General features: G+C 41.7%; 1 protein-coding gene across 3 annotated transcripts; it reads left to right on the top strand.

Annotated features, from left to right (window-relative positions):
• Window positions 1–1,443: 1,443 nt before the first annotated feature.
• On the top strand, window positions 1,444–21,634 carry pds5a (PDS5 cohesin associated factor A). Of its 3 annotated transcripts, none has more exons than XM_061067504.1 (33): window positions 1,444–1,521; window positions 2,444–2,596; window positions 8,734–8,937; window positions 9,146–9,232; window positions 9,635–9,732; window positions 9,870–9,996; window positions 10,746–10,826; window positions 10,970–11,110; window positions 11,371–11,486; window positions 11,809–11,903; window positions 12,054–12,199; window positions 12,578–12,729; window positions 13,124–13,237; window positions 13,595–13,676; window positions 13,769–13,817; window positions 13,916–14,055; window positions 14,493–14,608; window positions 15,083–15,188; window positions 15,393–15,553; window positions 15,819–15,942; window positions 16,075–16,233; window positions 16,328–16,396; window positions 16,586–16,722; window positions 16,867–16,990; window positions 17,130–17,334; window positions 17,649–17,763; window positions 17,918–18,050; window positions 18,260–18,379; window positions 18,838–18,900; window positions 19,033–19,184; window positions 19,273–19,354; window positions 19,457–19,713; window positions 20,457–21,634. In XM_061067504.1, the coding sequence occupies exons 2-33, from the start codon at window positions 2,483–2,485 to the stop codon at window positions 20,458–20,460; spliced, it is 3,873 nt and encodes a 1,290-aa protein (XP_060923487.1). In that variant the 5' UTR covers window positions 1,444–1,521; window positions 2,444–2,482; the 3' UTR covers window positions 20,461–21,634. The 3 variants fall into 3 exon arrangements, with proteins under 3 accessions (XP_060923487.1, XP_060923489.1, XP_060923488.1); XM_061067506.1 differs by lacking the exon at window positions 20,457–21,634 and adding an exon at window positions 19,913–20,450; XM_061067505.1 differs by lacking the exon at window positions 1,444–1,521 and adding an exon at window positions 1,628–1,739.
• The last annotated feature ends 9 nt before the right edge of the window (window positions 21,635–21,643 follow it).

A 21,643-nucleotide genomic window follows, 5' to 3' on the forward strand; every position in this document is an offset into this window, starting at 1 on the left:
GCGAACATGGGTGAGGAAATGAGGCGGACCGCTTTTCGCGGCGCTTCTACCTCCGGTGCGTCTCGGGGTTAGAGGATGATGCTGTGACGTGAATATATTGTTTTACATTGCATGTGTCACGTCATGATAATTCAGTCTCTTGTGCCGCCCTCTCTGCATTTTTCACCTGAGGCAACAGCCTATGTCGCCTGTACCAGGAGCCGCCCCTGAGCTAAACAAACGTGGTTTTCACTCAAACATGTGTCTTTCTTTGTTGTTGTTTTATTTGTCGAGTTTGACACTAGACGTTGTTTATGAGCTAATGAGCATAATGAAATAGATTTCAATTTAAGATTTTAAAAAATTACTTTCGCATGAAAAAAAGGCTTAAAGTTAAGAATACATTTGACATTTTTAGATTAAAGTCCAACCTTTAAACATGCTCGTAACCAACGTTGATGCAAATAACCGCTTTCACAAATTGTGAATACGTCAGGATTCGTTTTCAGTTAGTTTATACGACACTGTGTGGTAATCAGGCTGCATTCGTGCAAACTGAAATAACTGGCAATGGACAAATGCAAGTTGATCAATGGTTGCACCATACACTCCAAGTAAGTGGCAGCTCACATAGCTGTCACTCATCCGACTACCACCACTGGGAAATGTCAAATAAAAAACTGAGCCACAAAAATGATCACTGTCAATATATTCATAGTAGTATTAGATGTTATAATTAGAAATTAGATAAGATAAGACTAAAAAAATAAGCAAGTTGCATGAGACAGAGACACTTATACTAAACTAAAGGACTATGAAATATGGCATATTGCACATGTCATTGAATATTGTGCATGATCTTAAAATAATATGACAAAAAAACGTAACATTACACATATTGAAAATAATATTGAATGTTGTACATAAATTACATTGCCTTTCTATAGTATATGCTGTTGGTGTTATATGTGGGTTATATATGTATATATGGACTGCACTTTAACTCTGGTTTAACTATCTTAACTGTGTAATATTCACTCTGTGCAGTACAATGGTTCATGTGCAATCCATTCACTGTACATATTCTCACACTTCACATATTTTTCAGTTTTTTTCACACAGAACCTTTAAGTATGGCCTGTTACTTATTGTTACTTGCGGATGCCTATTTTCTTTTACTCTTGCTGCTGTAATTTTGCTATTATCCCCATTGTGGGACTAATAAATTATGATCTTTTTATATCTTATCTTCTGTGAAATTATGTCATGTATCCACAGGCCACAAGGTTGGCAGCTACGGGAGATACAGTAAGAATAAATTCCTCATTGAGCTGAAGAAACTAAACGACGAAGGGCAACACTGAAGGAGCTGTTTGTTCCTCCCGCCATGACCGCGGTGGTGCAGTACTCCTAAGAGACCGAGGGGGGCGCCCTGCACCAGGTCTTCACTCAGACAGCACTGACTGGACGGACAGAGCTTTGTGCCGAAAAACTAAAGCCAACCTGTGTCAGACTAATGAATTAACACGGCCCACTTCAGAGGTAAATACTGGCGAGGGGACGCCGGGGGAACGTGTCGGACGGGTTCGGCTGCACTTGTGTGTCCGGGAACCGACTAATTCCTGCGTTTCGCTGCGGTGTTGTAGAAAGCCTCCGCGGGGGCAAGTTGGTGGCGAGAGGAGGGTTCAGGGCGACGGTAGCAGCAGCAGCTCTTCTCCGCCGGGGAGCGATGCGTCGAAGTTGAGAAAAGACCGTAACAAGTAAATAAGCGTCGTTTGGAAACTTTACAAAGTAGTAGCGTGGGTCCAGCAGCTCGCCAGCCGACCAGGAGCACGGCGGTGCAAGGCAGCGGTCGCTATATACTTCACTTCCTCTGTGGTTGTGTGTAGCCGGAGATGTGATGGGTACCAGAGTAGTTTGAGGCCTAGGCTAGGCGGAGTGGGCTAGCTGGGGTTAGCTCGCTCGGCTAACGTGCACTAGCCCGCTCGCTGCTAACACGACTTCCTTCCCGCAAAATGTTAGCCGTTAGCCAACCATGTTTGCACTGCGACCAGCTAGCTTGTTTGAGAACCCGTGTGACAGTGGACCCACCGCGGCGGGTTCAAAGTGGGTTTACAACACATGAGCAGGGTACATCCACGGAGGGTTAGCGACGTGACAGCGGGGCTCGTTCCCGGGGCCACACGGCGTTTGATTCGAGACATTTGCGGAAAAACATGGAGCTGATGTTTAGCTGGGGCAATTTTAGCATATAAGCTAATAATATGTACAGTGCTGGTTTAATGGAGGCTTTCTCTTTGGGAAGTTTTCCGGATCGGGATGTCGTTGAATGTTGACTCGCGGTTTGGCCCATTTTAGTGGGTAAACACTGGTGATTGGTGAATGACAATGGTGCTTAAAACGAGTTTTTGTGGGTAAGTGCGGGTAGCATGGTTGTGTTGAACTTTTGTTTTCCGACCCATAGAGGCCAGTAGAAGACCGTGTGGATTGTAGATCAACAAGCATGGAGTTCCCGCAACAGCAGAAACCGGCGGGGGACGGAAAGATCACCTACCCGCCTGGAGTAAAGGAGATCACGGATAAAATCAGCAACGATGAGATGGTCAAGCGACTGAAGGTATGTTGATGCGGTTCCCTGCTCTCACCACATGTTTCCTCGAAGCCTACACGCCTGGTCTCACAGTGTCCAGCCCCTGGCCCTGTACCAAACCTCTCTAACTTTGTCTACTACAGGCTATTAAGTAATAAGAGGCCCCAGGCTTATGGCAGCCTGTTTCCCCATTCCTCTGCTTTCTTTCTGTCTGTACAGCAACACTCATGATCACCTTATCACTACCACAGTATTATGATGTCCTTAAACCCGAGCTTGGCATGATACAAAACAAGAGATAGTGGCCTCAAGAAGCCGAAGGTTCCAACTTTTCCAGGCCTTAGTCATATTCCCATAAGCCAGGAACAATTGGTCTATCCCAAACTGTGATTACAAATAAGCAATCATGGAACAGTAAAGCTTTTTTTACTCCATGATATAAAAACAAGGACAGATGGAAGAAAACATGTGCACTCTAGTAATTGATAATATTCAACATTCTGTTGAACTCAAGCAGTCGGAGGAATAAAATCAGTTTAACCGTATGTTCAATATTTAATTCAAAGTACAGATGCGTAACATCTAGAGATAGAACCTTAAAACTTAGTCAACAGAATAATAATCACCCCATAATACGTCACGGGGGGAACACTGAATGATGGGAATCATATATTATGACTTTGCAGTCACCAGATCTTAATCCAGTTGGAACACCTATATGAGAGTTTGTTTTATTGAAAATTCACAAAAATGTCCCACGAAACTAACTCCAGGTCCCGGTCCCTGAATTCAATCTGCTCCAAAGTCACTGTGTTCTTCCTCGGCTGACACACCCACCTAATTTCAATAAAATACGCTCTGTAGTGTTTGCGGCTTCCCCTTGACAAACAAGTGAGTAGGCCAACTTTATCAGCTGATGTTTGCGGATTTCAGTTTAATTGTTTGGCATGTGTTGTTAGATATGCACTGTTAATGAACTCCATTGTTTACAATATTTCAGCACTGTTTGCTGTACATTTAGCAGAATAACATGACAGCCGAGCAGGCAGAGTCTAGAGGTGTCCTCACGTTAAGTTTCTAACTGGTGTTATCATTTGTCCTGAGTTAGTTTTCCGACCAAAAGTAGACAACTCTTGGTATTTTGCATGAACTCGAGACAAATTGAGGACACAATTTAGATCAGAAATATTTTACCAATATAAGGAAAATATCTATCATTATGTGGCGATCAATTCTGATATTGTGGTGGTGCTTACAAACAAATCAATGAGAAAAAAGAAAGGAAGTCAGCTGATTAGGAGGTCCTTCATATGTTGCCTCAGGACAGGTTTGCGTCCACACATGTGACCCAGACCACCTCTAAATGTGGTCTTGCCTGATCAGATCGCTATTTATTCTGAGTGTCTTCACATCTGTACATGGAGATGTTCACTTGTGATCGGATCACTTGTCATTGGATCACTTGTGATCGAATCACAAAAACCACATAATACAATTTGATTGTCTGACTCTCTACAGTTTGCTTTTCATGCCGACACACACACATAACATTGACCACAGACAGATCTGTTTTGTAGGACTGGTTTAAAATACTGTTTGGTCTTTGTGTACAGACATGACGTAGGTAATTTGCATAAAGGGCAGGGAAGCAAGATCTGATCACTAGGGTTCACTAGAGATGCATTTTAATGCCAGCTTTAAACAGACAAACCAAGAACTGCCCACTTGTGATCAGATCTCTCAAAACGCATGTTAATACCACTTCTGAACATGGACCCGGTCACCAATTGTGTCCTTCTGCCATTTAGTGCTGGCAAGACAGTGTACGATGTGTTCACTGGAAATACTGACACCAAGAGAGTAGTGAGAATGAACAAGTTCAGAAGGGAACTGTAGAATGCGGTGATAATTCTCTCCAAGTTAATTTCCCATACCTACTGTGCCTTAAGTTAAGTCACAAGTGAGGTTGGAATCATTTGGCTTTTCATCTTGAAGGATCCTCTGATAGAGCACTCCCCCTGCTAAGGCTAATGTCTAAGCAATCTTTCCAATTACATATCTAGACGGTGGCGTCCCCCCACACCCTCATTTTACCTGCCATAGTTTAATAATGAATACAATATCTCTTACTTGGTCTTTTTCTCCATTGCTGCATTGTATAGATAGGAACAGCGCTATTTGCTGCATGCTTACTTGCATGCTCTTGCTAGCCCCATAAAGTTGTTACTGTCCATATAGAGCCGGTCAGACCCAATTGTTTCAGCCGCAGCTGTGCTGTTAAGGGTCCAGTATGCTACTCCGAATCCGTTACGGCCGGACGGACCTGACGGACAATTTTTCATTTATAGTTGTCCGAAAGGCTGTTGGTGCTGACAACAATTCTCCGCCAGAACAGTAGGTGGCGCAACGGAAGACGAGCTTAGAGAAGCCTACCTCAGTACGATCGCAACTAAATAAAAGAAAGTGACACCCAGCGGGTCAAAATGCTGATGTAATCGTTTCTTAGCGCAGCGGTTCCCCGGTCTTGTTTCCGAACTGTGTTGCTGATTCCACAGCTTGAGGCTACACGGAGGCAGCTAGCTTCAACCCCAGCTTCCACACACTGTCAGCAGGGACTCCCGATACTAACTACTCCCCAGTGTTTGCTTCTAACCTGACGGTATTTGAGAAACAGTGTCATGATAGAGGAGTGGAATTAAAGTAGTGATGCGCTGTTACCACCGCAGTTAGCATGGTGGCTAGCGCCGTTATGACAGGGCGTTATAACCGTATCCTGCAGTTCTCTCTCACACATGAGAACTTGTCACTCTTTAGTCTATGTACCTGTGTACTTGGAATCTGATGTGTGTGAGAGTGATGTCCATGCATGTCCCGCCCGGCCACTGCTATTGATTGAATACATTTTGTGCGATATGCTGCAAAGTAAGACAAATTTCCTGGATCTGCTCTGAAATTGAAAAGAAAGATCCGAACCCATACCACAAGTCTGCCCGTAGTTCTAGCATAATCCTGCTAATTAACAGACTAACAAAACAAAAACATAACTTTCTTGGCACAGTTTTCAGCAACATTTGATGCTATTCAGCCCACATGACAATTGTAGAAACTTAGTCAACATTAGTCAGAACCTGCCACGTACCTGATAGCCAAATTTGAATAGTTTGATTAGTTGATGGGTAAAGGCAGTCAGTGATGAGCAGTAATGCCACAGGGATGGGCGGCAAGGTACAGTTCTCAAGAGTTGCAGTTTTTATTATTATCTCCGATAATAAATAACGATAAATACATTTTTGTAGGTCAGTAATAACTTTGACAGAGTGAAACAGGCTGAACCTGAGGGCTCAGTGCAGCATTCAGACAGTTTGCAGCATTCACATACTCAAGATATCTGCTCTTGTGGGAGGAAATGGTTGTTGGTTTTGAGTTTATCAGCTGATATCAGAGCTGCTTGCCTGAATTGCATCGTTAAATTGTGGTGAACATTTGACTGAACATCTTGTAGACAGTTGAACACATGTCACTTATACTCTCAAGATTAGTGTCTGCCCCAGGTTGACATCTTATTTGATGGGGAAGGCAGTGGGTTCAGAGATGCATGCACACGCTGCTGCTCAGCTGGCTCACACACTTGGATCTGTAGTGTTCGCCTGTCTCCACCGGCTGTGTTGTGACTGTTTCTGTGAAGACCAGTAGAAGTGTGTTTGTATATGTGTGTAGGAGTGAGTGTGGTGCTCTGCAGTTTGCTGGGGCTGTTGGCCCATCCCCCACCCCAGCTGGCTGCCTGGCTGTTGAGCCAGCTCCACTGCTGTGCTTCAATGTGCAATCTCTCACTCTGAAACACACTCTAACTCTTTCTCTCAGACTTCTCCAACCCTAATACGCGTTGGTTTAAAAACAGCATTTTGATACTAAAATAATTTCTGTCCAGCCAAGCGTCTTAGCTGCTAATCAAAAGTATTTACTTCAATATACCAACACCTGATGGATATCACATGTCCATTCTTGTACACGGGGCATGCTCCTGTCAGTGTAAACAGGAAGTCGATTTTTAATCTGCAATCAGTTCCTTAGTTGCAGAAAATACTACAAAGGAGGGACAGCAATAGTGAAAAGTAAGACCAGGGGGATTTGTTTTCTTGGACCAATGACCAGGGGGAACTACTGACAGTAAACATTAGCAATGTTTTACATTCACTGCTGGCAGCTGTGTCCTGAGCAGCCCCGATCAGGATTCAGGAAGTGAATGCGGGTGATTGCATCATCATGAGTCTCCTGGTTCTCATCTTTCCCTTGAAAGAACCAAATTCTGCTTTTCTCTACAGACAAGCTCTTAAGTCACAAGTGACTTATAAATGATGTGGTCCGATTATAATGGCTCTTTCCTAAACTGCAGTGAATATCAGTTATTGCATCCGACTTCTTGTTTCTTCTTTTACCATAACATTCTAATCGCATCCCGATAAACAGTGGATGTAGTATGGAAACTGGACCCAGTGATCTAAGATGGCATCCCATCCATTCTAGCAAAAATTACTCCCCGGGTGCATAAGAAAATGTTAGTTGCTGCTTCTGTGTTTTTGAGGCCATGGTCTTTAGGTCCTTCTTGTTCACTTACATGATTGAAACCAGCCATGGGATGGATGAGTTTCGATGGGGATATTGATACTTCGGGGGGTTCAAAACAGTAGCATTATTAAAAGGCAATATAAACAATACATTTTTCTCCTGTGTTACCAAGATACCAACACAGAAAGCTGTTTTTGTTTCTGTTGAAAAGTCAGCTTGGCAATGATCCCCGTAGATCAACCAGGGCTCCAGATGAACTGGTGCGCATGACTTTTCCATTTTGGTGCACTAGCACATCATTTAGGTGCACCCACAACTTTCCACTGTACTTTTTGGGATCACAACAATACACCTATTATACCTTTTCTTGACCGTTTATGAATTATGAATCGATGTTGACTCATGAATCTGGATCATTCCAGTCACTTAAACACTGATGTCCTGGCCGTGCGTGTCTCGTGTTGTGTGTATGTTGGACTTATTTTTCAATGTCTTTTAAATAACACATACTCATAATAATGCAAACTCTTAAGCTAAACAAACAAAAACAAAGTAAACTTCAGGACTGTTCAGATCCTAATAATTTGTGATTAATGTTGTTGTTTATTGTTTTAAGTGTAAAGTGAGCGCAGGTCAGCAGTGTGGAGCGAGACACGAGACTCACATGGTACAAACCAACCGCTGCTCCCGCTCTGATGATAAAGCCGGGTTGCTTATCGTTTTGCATTAGCAGTCCGTCGTGGAAACCCTGTATTCAAATGTTTTTGTTGCCACAATTCAAAATGTACTCGTTCACATTGCTGAGCTCTCCTCTCTTATCTCTACTTCACTGTCCGTTTGTCTGTGTGTGAGTGAGTGGGGGCGGGGCTGGCCCGGGGACTGTGTGTGTAAACTCTGCAGATTAGAGTAGAGAGAGGCGATTCGTCTTGATCAAATACAGAGACACCGGCTAAATGTTAGCCGCTCCGGTGCGACCAAGGAAAATGTTTAGTCGCACTTCACAGACTTTTGGTTGCATGTGCACTCTGGAGCCCTGCCAACAATATGTAAATATCTGCCAGGTCAATTCATCAGCCTATTGCTAGTTTAAAGTAATGTCATGGTAAAAATGTTTGAGGTTTTTATTTTCCTTTTGGACTTAGTGCCTTAATTGTTATTTTACAAAGCAAATGTGATGCCCACAATATGTAATCATTTATTTTTCAGTCATTTCTTCCAAAATGATTGGGGTACATGACATGGAATTCCAACTGTGGCCACAATAGTAAAATCTTCTTTAAGGCACTAACTCTTCCTCCAAGTTGATTAAAACAACCACAGCACCCCAAAATAACTAGCAGTTACAGTTCTCATCATTCAGCCATTCAAGCAGATTCTCTCTGGCTTTCGGGTTGTTTGCCTCTTTTTGAAGCAGCATTTTCCAGCTCGATCACTACTTTGTAATTTCAGAGAGAGAGATGACCCTGTCCAAACCCTCTGCTGCAATTGGCAAAACACTGAGGACACTGGACAACTTCATGTTGTCAAAACATTTTATTAACTATTCTTATCAAAATGCTTCCCATCTCAACCTCCTTTCTTGTTGCGTTTGTTTGCAGATGGTGGTGAAGACCTACATGGACATGGATCAAGACTCTGAAGAGGAAAAGCAACAGTATCTCAACCTAGCACTCCATCTCGCTTCAGAGTTTTTCCTCAGGAACCCAAACAAAGACGTACGGCTACTGGTGGCCTGCTGTCTGGCTGACATCTTCAGGATCTATGCTCCCGAGGCCCCCTACACCTCCCACGACAAACTCAAGGTTAGAAACTGGGCAAATGTATATATACTCAATAAACTTATTATGAAAAACTCCTTGCTGCTGTATTCTTTAGGCCACTATGTGCAATATTTATTTTACTTTATCAATATTAAATGTATTTAATGCTCATTGGTTTATTGATGCAACTTTGACATATCATCAGTGATGTAACCTGTGATCATCAAATTTTTTTCCTCTTTTTCTCCAGGACATCTTCCTTTTCATCACCAGACAACTGAAAGGGCTGGAAGACACCAAGAGCCCTCAGTTCAACAGATACTTCTACCTGCTGGAAGTAAGGCGCTTATCCGTAGAAAACAGAATACGGGCTCAAGAAGGGATACTACTTTTGAAACAAATAATATGCAACTATTTTGACAATCAAATAATAAATCAAAAATATTTGTCCCCTTTTTTAAGCAAAAATAATGTAAATTCTACATATTCTCAGATGCCGGTTTCTTAAACGGACGGATTTGCTTTTTATTTTTATGCTTTGGGATTTTTGGGAAGTGGTTGTTGGCAGCATTTTTGACATTTCATAGACCAAAAAATGTATCAAAATACAATCCGCACATTGCTTATGAAAATAGCACAAGTTGCTGTCCTACTTGTGTAATAGAACAGCAATATGGATTGTGAAAGCACACTGTTGAATTGATGGCTGATGAAGGAATAACATTTTGTTTTTCTGTAGAACCTGGCATGGGTGAAGTCATACAACATATGTTTTGAACTGGAGGACTGCAATGAGATCTTCATCCAGCTTTTTAAATCACTCTTCACTGTCATCAAGTAAGGCTCTTATGTTCCACCCTAACCGTAACTGTTCTGTGTTTTTAATATTGTTTTTTTTCGTTCTTCCTTAATGTCATCAGATAACACCCGAGTGCAAAATGTCTGTCTCAGCCTCTGTCCTTCTTTCTCCACAGTAACAGCCACAACCAGAAGGTTCAGATGCACATGATGGATCTGATGAGTTCTATCATCATGGAGGGAGACGGAGTCACACAGGAGCTGCTGGATACCATCCTTATTAACCTCATCCCTGCACACAAAGTGAGACACATATACACACACATCTATTTATAGCTTTATCATACTATTAATTATTTGTACTTATTTTTCATTGTTTCGTGTAATCTTGATGGTCGTATTGGCGTTGTTTTTTTTTGTAATGAAAAACATAAAAGAGCTATTTGTAGTGTCTGATAAACTGCGAGTCTGGATTAAAGTCAAATGATAAAACTATAATTTTCAGCCTAAAACCTCTGTTTATTATTTCTTAATGTACTTAGCGAGACTTGGGCTGAAAATCTAAAAGTTTGAGATTCATTAGCACTCTTTTTTGTCTTTGCTTTCCATCAATAAACCTCCTCTGAGCTCAGGGATCTTATGACGGTGAACTTGAAGGAATAATGTCTCTTCTTTTTCTGTACAGAAAAATTAGAGTCGACATGCGTCTGATACTTGTACCATTTTTTGTTGGGAATTAGCCATTTTAATCACAGTAACAACCTCCTCTCACGCAAATGTTGCACCAAAACAAGATGAGGTGCATCTGAAATGCCAGAAACATCAACACTGAATCTCAAGATGATTTTTTTTTGGTTTAGAGAAATGCAAACAAACAAGAATGATAATAGGTTCAGACGGATCATTTTCCAATACTGCCACAGGAACTGTGTAGATTGTCTGGCTGAGCGAGACTATATTCATCACCGACCAAAACCTGGGAAGTTCTGTGAATCTGTTGTTCGAGTACAAGATTGAAGGAACTAATCAGTGTTTAACTTTACTTCTAACAGAATTTGAACAAGCAAGCATACGACCTTGCCAAGACTCTTCTGAAGCGAACTGTCCAGACCATAGAGACGTGCATTGCAAATGTAAGTAGCATCCAGCTGTCTATTCATTTCCCCTCATGTCTCAAATATTTATTCTCAGTTTTACCCTGTGTTGTTGTTTCTCGGAACAATGTCAACATAGATTGGATTTTTTCTAACAGTGTATATATTTTATTCTTCCATAGTTCTTCAATCAGGTTTTAGTGATGGGCAAGTCATCAGTCAGTGACCTATCAGAGCACGTCTTTGACCTCATCCAGGAGCTGTTTGCCATCGACCCAATGCTGCTTACCTCTGTCATGCCACAGCTGGAGTTCAAACTTAAGGTATACAACAAACACACAACCCCAAAAATGGTCGTCCGCATCTCAGACCAACAGTTTCCGTTGATGCATTGCCTAAGATGTTCCATTGACTGATATTGTTTTGTAATATGAATCGTTTTTAAACCTTCCGCACTTATGACAGCCTTAGCAGGAGGTAATATGTTTTAAGGTTAGCTATCCGTCCATCCCGTTCTTTTGAAAGCAATATCTAATCAGTTGTAAAATAATTGTGTAAAATAAAATGTGTTCTGTGCTTGCAGAGCAATGACGGCGAGGAGCGTCTGGCTGTTGTACGGTTGCTCGCTAAGTTGTTTGGGTCCAAAGACTCGGAGCTGGCTTCACAGAACAGACCACTGTGGCAGTGCTTCCTAGGACGGTGAGTAACATGTGTGCACACAAACATACACACTCTGATATTAATTAAGCCGATTTGTTTCAATCATGACAAACACGAGCAACATATCTTGGGACTGAGAGTGAAAAGATATTATAAAAATGTTTGTCCTTTGAGGTAACCAGAAGGAACTCTCAGTCAGCTGAATAACTTAATACTTGAAGTGATGTGCATATTCAATAAGAAAGCACACAAAGAGGGAGTGGTCTTCCTTGTAAAACATTTACTTCTGTTCTTAAAGACACTGAAATGTAATTTATCACGACTCAGCTGAATTGTATGTGTAACTGCTATTTTACTCCAGGTTCAATGACATCCACGTCCCAGTGAGGCTAGAGTGTGTAAAGTTCGCCAGTCACTGCCTCATGAACCACCCAGACCTGGCCAAAGACCTAACAGGTGTGCTCTTACTTAGAGTTTGTGTTCCTGAATCAGTACAAATCACTGAGTGTCTTCTTCCCTCTTCTTCTATTAAATTTTGTCCTTACTCTCACATTATCCTCTAGACAATATTGTGGTTACATGTCTTTCTCTTTTCTACCGAATCAGAGTTCTTAAAGGTGCGTTCCCATGACCCAGAGGAAGCCATCCGTCATGATGTCATTGTGACAATCATCAATGCCGGAAAGAAAGACCTCAACTTGGTCAACGACCAGCTGTTGGGCTTTGTACGGGAAAGGACTTTGGACAAGAGGGTGAGACAAATGTGGACTCACTTGTGGTGCATCAGTGCTGCAGATATAATATTTCTTTTTAGAGCCATGTAGAAAATAAATTAATTGCCATTTTGGATAGCAGTAGATCAGTTGACTCGAGGTTCTTCATTCTGCTGATCAGCAGTCATGGACCTTTGAGACATTTTAAACAAAATGTGTGAGTCCTTAACCACATCTGTTCCACATTAACATTTAGGTTCTCATACAGTTTCAATGTACGTGTTTGTCTATGTATGACCAGTGCAGCAATTTCCCTCAACACCAGATTCCCTCCACCATAAAACAAGAAAATAGATTTTCCTTATCTAAATTTATTCCTGTCCTGACTAATGTGTTTTTTCTTCACTTCCTCTACAGTGGCGCGTGCGTAAGGAGGCCATGATGGGCCTGGCTCAGCTTTATAAGAAATACTGTCTACACCACGAGGCCGGGAAGGAGTGTGCTCAGAAGATCAGCTGGATTAAAGACAAGCTGCTGCACATATATTATCAAAACAGCATAGATGACAAGTGAGAACATTCATACTCTACATTTAGACTGAAATAACTTTAAGAGAACCAGGCATCAGAGCAAGGACATTGCATCTGATGTGTAATGTATTTTCTTCTATGAGCAGTAGGTGGTACAGCTACAAAGTGCTGCAGTAATATTCGTAATGAAAATATCTTATTCAATCTCGGCCATAAAATTTGTTTTTCAAAGAAGAATAAAGGCAGTGGAGTCTTATCTGAACCGAATATGCCTTTATCAATATTTTCTTAAATTTAATTTCAAGTAGAAACAAAATGTCTTAAATTGTATTTGTTTATAGCTGTAGAAACACAAAATGCCAGGTTTATCATTTTGAAGTGAGGATAATATTGATTCCTTCCCTTTTTATTTATGTGATGAACCTTTCTGCAGGTTATTAGTTGAGAAGATCTTTGCCCAGTACATGGTCCCTCACAGCCTGGACACAGAGGAGAAGATGAAGTGTCTCTACTACCTGTACGCCTGCCTGGACACAAATGCTGTCAAGTCAGTAAACCTGCAATTACACACTGCTTCACATTTTAGATTGCACATATACCTACTGGCCTGTTTATGTTAATGCATGTTTGCTATTAACGTTTCTATCCCCCATGCATAACATGATTAGTATGTCCATCTGTAATCATTTTCTTTCTTGGTGCATTTCCATTCTAAAGTCAAACGTAGATTATTTTCCAAAGTAAAACTCAAAAACCGTACTGTATTTAAATGCCGACAAGCCCAACCCAGTTTCTTCACACAACATGAAACCAAATGTCACTACAAAGGGATATTGATCACTTTGTTTTGTTTGGCCACCTCTCACTTGCGCCTCTCCTCTGTCTGTTTGTTCTGTTCTCTCAGGGCTCTGAATGAGATGTGGAAGTGTCAGAACATGCTCCGAGGCCTCGTCAAAGAGCTGCTGGACCTTCACAAGCTGCCATTGGTGAGCTCGCACTCAAAGCTGTCCGTCTCCTCCATGTCGTTTAAGGCCAATGTTTCATCAAACCAATCCCTTGTCACTCTTTCCCCTGACAGTCCGAGGCCAATAACACCGCCATGTTTGGCAAGTTGATGAGTATCTCCAGTAAGTTGAAAACACACCACGATAAACAGCTTTTAGAATCATTGCTTCAAAAGTAATCGTGTGAGCGGCATTCTTATCATTCTGTTTGGTCTTTCCAGAGAACCTGCCGGATGCCGGAAAGGCTCAGGACTTCATGAAGAGGTTCAACCAGGTTCTCGGTGAGGACGAGAAGCTCAGAGTGCAGCTGGAGATGCTCATCAGCCCGACATGCTCCTGCAAACAGGCTGAGATCTGTGTGGTGAGAGGACACTGAATACTCATCCATCCTAGACTCACAGACAGACAACCAGTCTTTCTCTCTCTTTTTAACAAAGCTAAAGTTTGATTTTGAGCCTAATTTCTTCCCTGCTTCTCACTACACCTTGCCATACATATGTACTGAAATAACTTTAATTTATCTGTATTTTCAAGGTAGTCACATAAAAAAAATGGGTTTGTATGGTATCAGTAGGAAATTAAATCAGGAAACAGGAAAAGTATCTTAAAGTATTGGATTTATTCGAAAATAATTCCTATTAGATCTTGGTTTGAATTTTAGTTGTCAGAATATGAAACTGTAATTTGTGAAAGTTCTCAGATGTGTTAATACAAACCTTGGTGTAAAAGGGTCTGCAGATATCAGCACAAATCCATGAATTTTATTATTTACGGTATTTCTGTTTGTACTGTGTGCAGAGAGAGATCACTCGTAAGCTGACGTTCCCCAAACAGCCCACCAACCCCTTCCTGGAGATGGTCAAGTTCCTGCTGGAGCGAATTGCTCCCGTCCACATCGACTCTGAGGCCATCAGGTCAGAAAACAAGTCTTACTCCAGACAACAGTATTATTGATAACATTTGAAAGGCCCCAAAATTCATAGTAAATGTTGTTCCATTATATGTGAGTGTACTATTGCGCAATACACCAAACGGAGGCAAACCAGCAGTGTTTCCCCATCTAGGTGATAGTGAGCTTTATGAACATTCTGTCTGTGTCATTGTGTAACAGCACAAATAGGCCTCTCATTCATTGAGACACCTTGTGGGGGTGAGGTGTAACTGCAGGCCCCAGTCAGGGCACACAATTAACCCTTTCTGCTTTATGGAAAAACACCATGACAAAGGAAGAATTAGTACCAAATGACAAATGCTTAAATTTTGCAGTATAACAATTTTTTTAATTATTTTTCTTTCTTTCTACTATGTATAGCACTTAGTTTTGTCTGTAAACCCAAAGGTTTTGATGAGTTTAATATAAAGATGGTATGAACTGTATTTTGTTTCAGTGCTCTGGTGAAGCTGCTCAACAAGTCCACTGAGGGCACAGCTGATGATGACGAGGAGGGTGTTACCCCTGACACAGCCATCCGCTCGGGCCTGGAGCTTCTCAAGGTACACAACACAGACCAAGCACACAGGTTTCAAGTCTGGGAAAGTTCACCTTCATGTTTCAAATTATTGTGTATGGGCAAGAGCTTTACCGAAAATAATCACTACTGTTGTGGTTTAGGGCTGAATTACATATTTGCCTGATACGTAATCTGATGAATGAATGTGAGAAAGTAATCTATATCGACCTCATTTCATGCCGTCTAGGTCCTGTCATTTACCCACCCCACGGCGTTCCACTCAGCAGAGACCTATGAGTCTCTGCTACAGTGTTTGAAGATGGAGGATGACAAAGTGGCAGAGGCAGCGATACAGATTTTCAGAAACACTGGACAAAAGATCGAGGCGGAGTTACAACAGATAAAATCGTAAGAGAACTATGAAAAGAGAAATTGATATGAAGTGAACATGTGCAAATGATCAATTCAGATTATATGTTGTGCTTGTGTTTAAAATTTTTCTCAGGCAAAAGTATATCTACATTAAAATCTCTACCTAATCAGACTATAAAAGGTTTATTTTTAAACAATTAAAGAGTCAACCTGTGTGATACATGCGTCGGCTCCAGTCCAGATGTTGAATGAATTAAATAAAGAGTCTGCTTTTATGCTTGATATCTGTTTTATCCATCAGGACGCTGATTCCCGTCCTGCATCAGAAAGCAAAGCGTGGAACACCTCACCAGGCCAAGCAGGCGGTCCACTGTATCCATGCCATCTTTAACAACAAGGAAGTGCAGCTGGCACAGATTTTTGAGGTAGGAGACCTTTTCCCAACTGAACCTGCATTGATCTATCTTTGGTTCCAGACAGATGTTTTTTGTTTTATCACGTCAGCTTGTATTGTTCTTGTTCAGATGTCCTGACCATGTGTTGTCCCTCACCCCCAGCCTCTCTCACGTAGTCTGAACGCAGACGTCCCAGAACAGCTCATCACTCCCCTCGTGTCACTTGGCCACATCTCCATGCTGGCCCCAGATCAGTTTGCTTCACCGATGAAGTCCATTGTGGCTAACTTCATCGTGAAGGACCTGCTCATGAATGACAGAGTATGTGATGATCAACCTATTAACATGTATATTTATTGCTCATTTATTGCACATTTATTGCACATCGTGACTGTCATGCCCTTTGTATCTACAGTCGGTGGGAAACAAGAATGGGAAGCTGTGGACCACTGATGAGGAAGTCTCACCTGAAGTTCTCGCTAAGGTAAACAACATCTTTATTTATTTCATCTAAGTCCAATGTGTGTCATTTGTATACTTCACTATTGCACATCCATAATGTAGTGTTGTGTGGTGGGGATTGTATAAAGAAACTTTTAAAAAAGGAAGATTGATTGTAAAGACATAGGAGGATCACTTTCTCTGATTATTTCCTTCCTTCCTCTTACCACAGGTGCAGGCCATCAAGCTGCTGGTGCGTTGGTTATTAGGAATGAAGAACAACCAATCCAAGTCGGCAAACTCCACCCTCCGTCTGCTGTCGGCCATGTTGGTCAGCGAGGGAGACCTCACAGAGCAGAAGAAGATCAGGTAGATCAGAGGTTAAAGACCACTGTGCTGAGTCATATGGAAGCTAATGGCTCTTGGGAAAAACAAATTCATTCGTTTAATAAGTTATAAATGTAGTCTTTCTTTGTTATTCACTTTTGCTTTGTTCTTCCTTCATCTTCGCAGTAAATCAGACATGTCTCGCCTGAGGCTGGCCGCAGGTGGAGCCATTATGAAGTTAGCCCAGGAGCTGTGTTACCATGACATCATCACTCCTGAACAGTTTCAGCTCTGCGGCCTTGTAATCAATGTCAGTCTCACCTTCACATCCTGTTTTTCTAGTTTTAATGGAGACAGAAATATTATCAATAGCCAGTAAACATTTTCTTTACTCTTGTATCGGAGTTGTCAACTGAGTTTCACTCCACTGTTTCTTGCTCTGTGTGCAGGATGAGTGCTACCAGGTTCGTCAGATCTTTGCTCAGAAGCTGCACCTGGCTCTTGTCAAACTGGTGCTTCCCCTCGAGTACTTGGCGGTGTTTGCCCTGTGTGCCAAGGACCCGGTGAAGGAGCGCCGCGCCCACGCCCGACAGTGCCTCCTCAAAAACATCTCCGTCCGCAGAGAGTTCATCAAACAAAACCCACTCGCTCAGGGTCAGTGTTCCTGAAACCTCACGTGCTCCTTGATTACACATCCTGACATTACAGAACACGTATCATCTTCTTTATTGAACCATGTAGACTATGGTGGCCCCATTCTTCCAGTTAAGTGTCATTAAACTATTGTAGCAGTAGAATTCAGAGCACGACTGCAGAAATATAATAGCCCCAGTCAAACCTCAAGCAAAAACCATGTGTAAAATATGATGGAAGTGTGGTATTGTTATTTATGAATGGTTTGTTCTTTGGATACTTGTGATTCAGAAGTTCTGTTACCTTATATTAAAATGAGTTCTTCTCTCTTTCAGAAAAACTCATCACCCTCCTTCCTGAGTATGTCGTTCCCTATATGATCCACCTTCTGGCTCACGACCCAGACTTCACAAAACCACAGGAGTATGATCAGCTCAAAGACATCAAAGAGTGAGTTGGTTTTCTGTCTTATACAGCTGTCAATTATTTTATTTTGTTTTCACTGTTTCAACATTTATAATTTTAACTCTAAAAATGCTTGAATAATCACATGAACTCAGCAGTGATGTACAGCATGTTTATTGTGTGTTCTGATGTTGTTTAGATGCCTGTGGTTCATGCTGGAAGTGCTGATGACAAAGAACGAGAACAACAGTCACGCCTTTCTTAGGAAGATGGTGGAGAACATCAAACAGACCAAGGATGCACAGTGTCCTGAGGATGCAAAGGCCAATGAGGTGCACACACACACACACACACACACATTGATAAATAAATGAAAGAACGGGGATAACCTGCCAAAATTAAGTTTAATAGAAGTTTGCATGATTTGAAGCAAAACATTGTCCAAAGAGTTGTATGTTAATGGAGGGGGGCTATTTTTTAACAAACGATGACTTACTGAGTTTGTATCCTAACAGTGTTTCTTGTGTTGGCATGGTTACAGAAGCTGTATATCGTCTGTGATGTCGCTCTCTTCGTCATCGCCAACAAGAGCACTGCATGTCACCTGGATTCTCCAAAGGACCCTGTCTTACCTACAAAGTTCTTCATCTTACAAGACAAGGCAATAAACACACCAACCCACCTACACACACAGGGACTTAGCGATTGTAAAATATAACTGAAATCTTTTTTGCATTAGCTATTGGCCAAATTGTTTTTGTTATTTATTTCCCCTTTTTGCTTGGGAAATGTAAATCTTCATCTTAAAAATCGTTATAAAGTCGTCATACAAGCTTTAATCTTTGAATGATCACAAATTCATACAACTTTTCACTTGACTGTGGCTGTTATGGGTGGTTACAGTACTGGACTTGCTCAGAATCTGCAGCTAGAGAAGATACACAGCAGCAATAACCAACACGTTATTCTATTCGCCAATTAACCATCAAGAGACCACAAGGTGGAATTGGCTAATAGTGAAGTTCTGCAGATAAATGGGTGCATCCCTACTTTGTGGTTGATATTTGTGGTGGAGCAGTTTATTAATCAAGTTTTCTGTTGTAATACATCTCTTAACAGGACTTCAAAAATGATAAAGAGTATCTGTTGACAGAGATGAGACAACAGCTGCTCAGTGGGAAGGTCAGTAAGAAACTTTCTGATTTCATAAAAACTGCAAACTGTACTACTTCTAAGTAAGTGCTACATGTAGAACATTAATGCAGACTGGAGTGGTATACTGAAGCCCACCCCTCCTTCCCTTTCTGTATTTAGCCTAAACCTGCTCCAGTGTTGGCGACTGTGAACAAACCTCTGACGGTACCAGGGAAGCGGATCTTAACTAAGGCCACCCCAGTCTCAGACACAGCCAGCAACACCAGCACCAACTCCTCTCCACTGAGCTCCTCAACCATCCACAAGAACAGGTAATCGCACATTCCCTCACATATACACATTATCAGAAAACTGACTATTACAACTGATTGATTATTTTTATGTGTCTTGTGGTAACAGCAACGCTGCCATCGAGTCACCAGAGAGCCGAGTACAGGAAAACAATGAGAACCCAACGATTAAGAACAACGACGGGAAGAAGGTAACAGCTCATAAGCAACAACCAGATGTCAACTGATACTACACACATTCTCCAATATAGAGCAGCGTTTTCTTAACTGAGCTTTTTGTGTCCGTCTTTCAGGAGGAGCCGAGTCTAAATGCAACCCCCGATGCCGGGACAGAAGCGTCGCCTGTGAAGAGACGTGGTCGTCCACCTAAAACAGCTGCCACTCCTGGAGCTGAAAAGAAGGAAGCAGTGGCACCGACAGGGGGTGGAGCTGGCAGAGGCAGGAAGAGAGCGGCGGACTCCAACCCGTCTGCAGAATCCGTCAATATCAAGATGTCAAAACAGCAGCAGCAGAACGACGAAGGGACAAAGAGACAGATTGACTTACAGAGGTAAGAGTGAAGGAAGGAGCTGAGGACAGAGCCAAGGGACGACACAAAGGTGGAATTTGCATTATTAGCTTGGCTAATCATAACTTTGTTTTATTGGCAGATGACTATTTGCTCAAAGTTTATCCCCAGTCTGTGTCTTTTTAAGTAATAGGTAAAGAACAACATCCCATTATCCCTCAGATATGAACCTCTCTCTCAGTAGGTGGCCATTTGTGAGCAGTGAGAGTGAAAAGGTGAGAAAGAGGGAGCCAGGAAAAGACACAGGGAGAGCAGCAGTAGGGACAGTCGCCCAGCTCCTGGGCAGCCAGGGGGACACAGAGATGGAGCCTGAGTCCAGCCCCGAGGATGTAACCTGTGACAGGAAGAACATAGAGAGATGCCCCCTCACACAAGAACAGACCAGCAGTGCACCCAGTTCCAACAAAGACAACCAGGGAGATGCCAGGTTCCCAAGCAGGGGAGAGCCCAACAGTGGAGAGAGAGCAGGCAGACTGGCAGTGAGTTGGGTTTGTCACAGAATATCTGACACAGAACCTTCTGTGATGGATCACATCATGTAAAATCGACTTTGAATTGCTGGTTTACACGGATGTAACCAGGATTTCATTCAGGTTCAAATTCCCTCAGCACAATACTACCACCAAGATGGATTTAACAATTCAAATGACAGATTTTTCCATCCCTGTGACAGTAGCAGAGGTATTAAAATGATGCCGAGATCAAACTTGTTCTTTGTCTTGCAGGTAAAGAGAAAACCGGTGAAGGGGAAATCAAGACTGTAGAGAACGGGCCATACTCTTCCTCGTAACCTTCCCAGCCCTACGCACATGCTCCTCTGACTCTTAAAGCTTTCCTGGATACATTTATGGACCTTTCGTAAAAAAAAAACAAACCCACACACATTAAGTATACAAACACACACTCTTACACTCACACCACCACCGACATCCTAGAAGGTTTTAAACACCTTGTAGTCTTGATTTAAAGTGCACTGTATCTAGGTGTTACTCAAAAAACATGTTATTTTTTTCCCTTTGTGTTTGTTGCTCTTTGCTTCTTTTGTGGAGCCGTTTTTAAAAAAAATGAGAAAAAAACAAAACAGGATGGACATTTTACAAACGTTTTAATCTGATTATGATTGTTGCTTATTAAATTCCCTGGGAAAAATCCTACTCTGTCTTCTGACCTCTTCCTCGTGTTTTCTGTTGCATTTCCCCCCCCCCCCCAGCTCACCAAACTTACTTAAAACGGTTTATTATAATTTTTTTTGTAAATACCTATGTGCAGCTTTCCAGTTAAAATTTTTGGAATATCCAGTTAAAAATTGCAGCAAATGGTTAAAATATGGGAACATTAATGTATAAACGGATGTGCCGGCACCAAAATTTTATAAACTTTGGTATGTTTAGGTTTCTAACTTTGGTATGTTTAGGTGCTTTAGCTCGGTTATAGCGTTACGAGGCAAGGTAGAAGCTCTCTGGTTTCTTCCCCCGCCACCTGTAATTCTGTTGAAAGCCTTTTGATTAATTTCCAGTGTGTTCTCGGACTAATTTGAATTTTCAGACATTTCTAGAGACTGTGTTCTATGCTCTGTTTGCCTCCTCGTCCCCTGGTCCAGGGGTCATAAACCGAGCTGGTTTTGAATTACCATTTTGTTTTTTAACTGCTCAAGTCTTTGGAATGCATAAAAGAAATATTACTATACAAGTTTGTGTTCAGGATTTTGTTCCATCTTTTACAATGAAATATATTTTGTACTTCTGTCAGTTTTCCGTTGGGTTAAAGCCTGGTTTTAGGCTTTGAGTGAAACCTCTGTAGGTTGTGTTGAGGACAACTTATTTTTTATGTAGTTTAAAGTATGCCTATTCTCTTGATCATATTTAATTTTTTTTTTCCAGAAAATAAATGCTTTTAGATGTTACTGTGTAGT

Source organism: Limanda limanda, chromosome 2 (assembly GCF_963576545.1).
Source record: "Limanda limanda chromosome 2, fLimLim1.1, whole genome shotgun sequence".
In the NCBI taxonomy this organism is placed as follows: Eukaryota; Metazoa; Chordata; class Actinopteri; order Pleuronectiformes; family Pleuronectidae; genus Limanda; species Limanda limanda.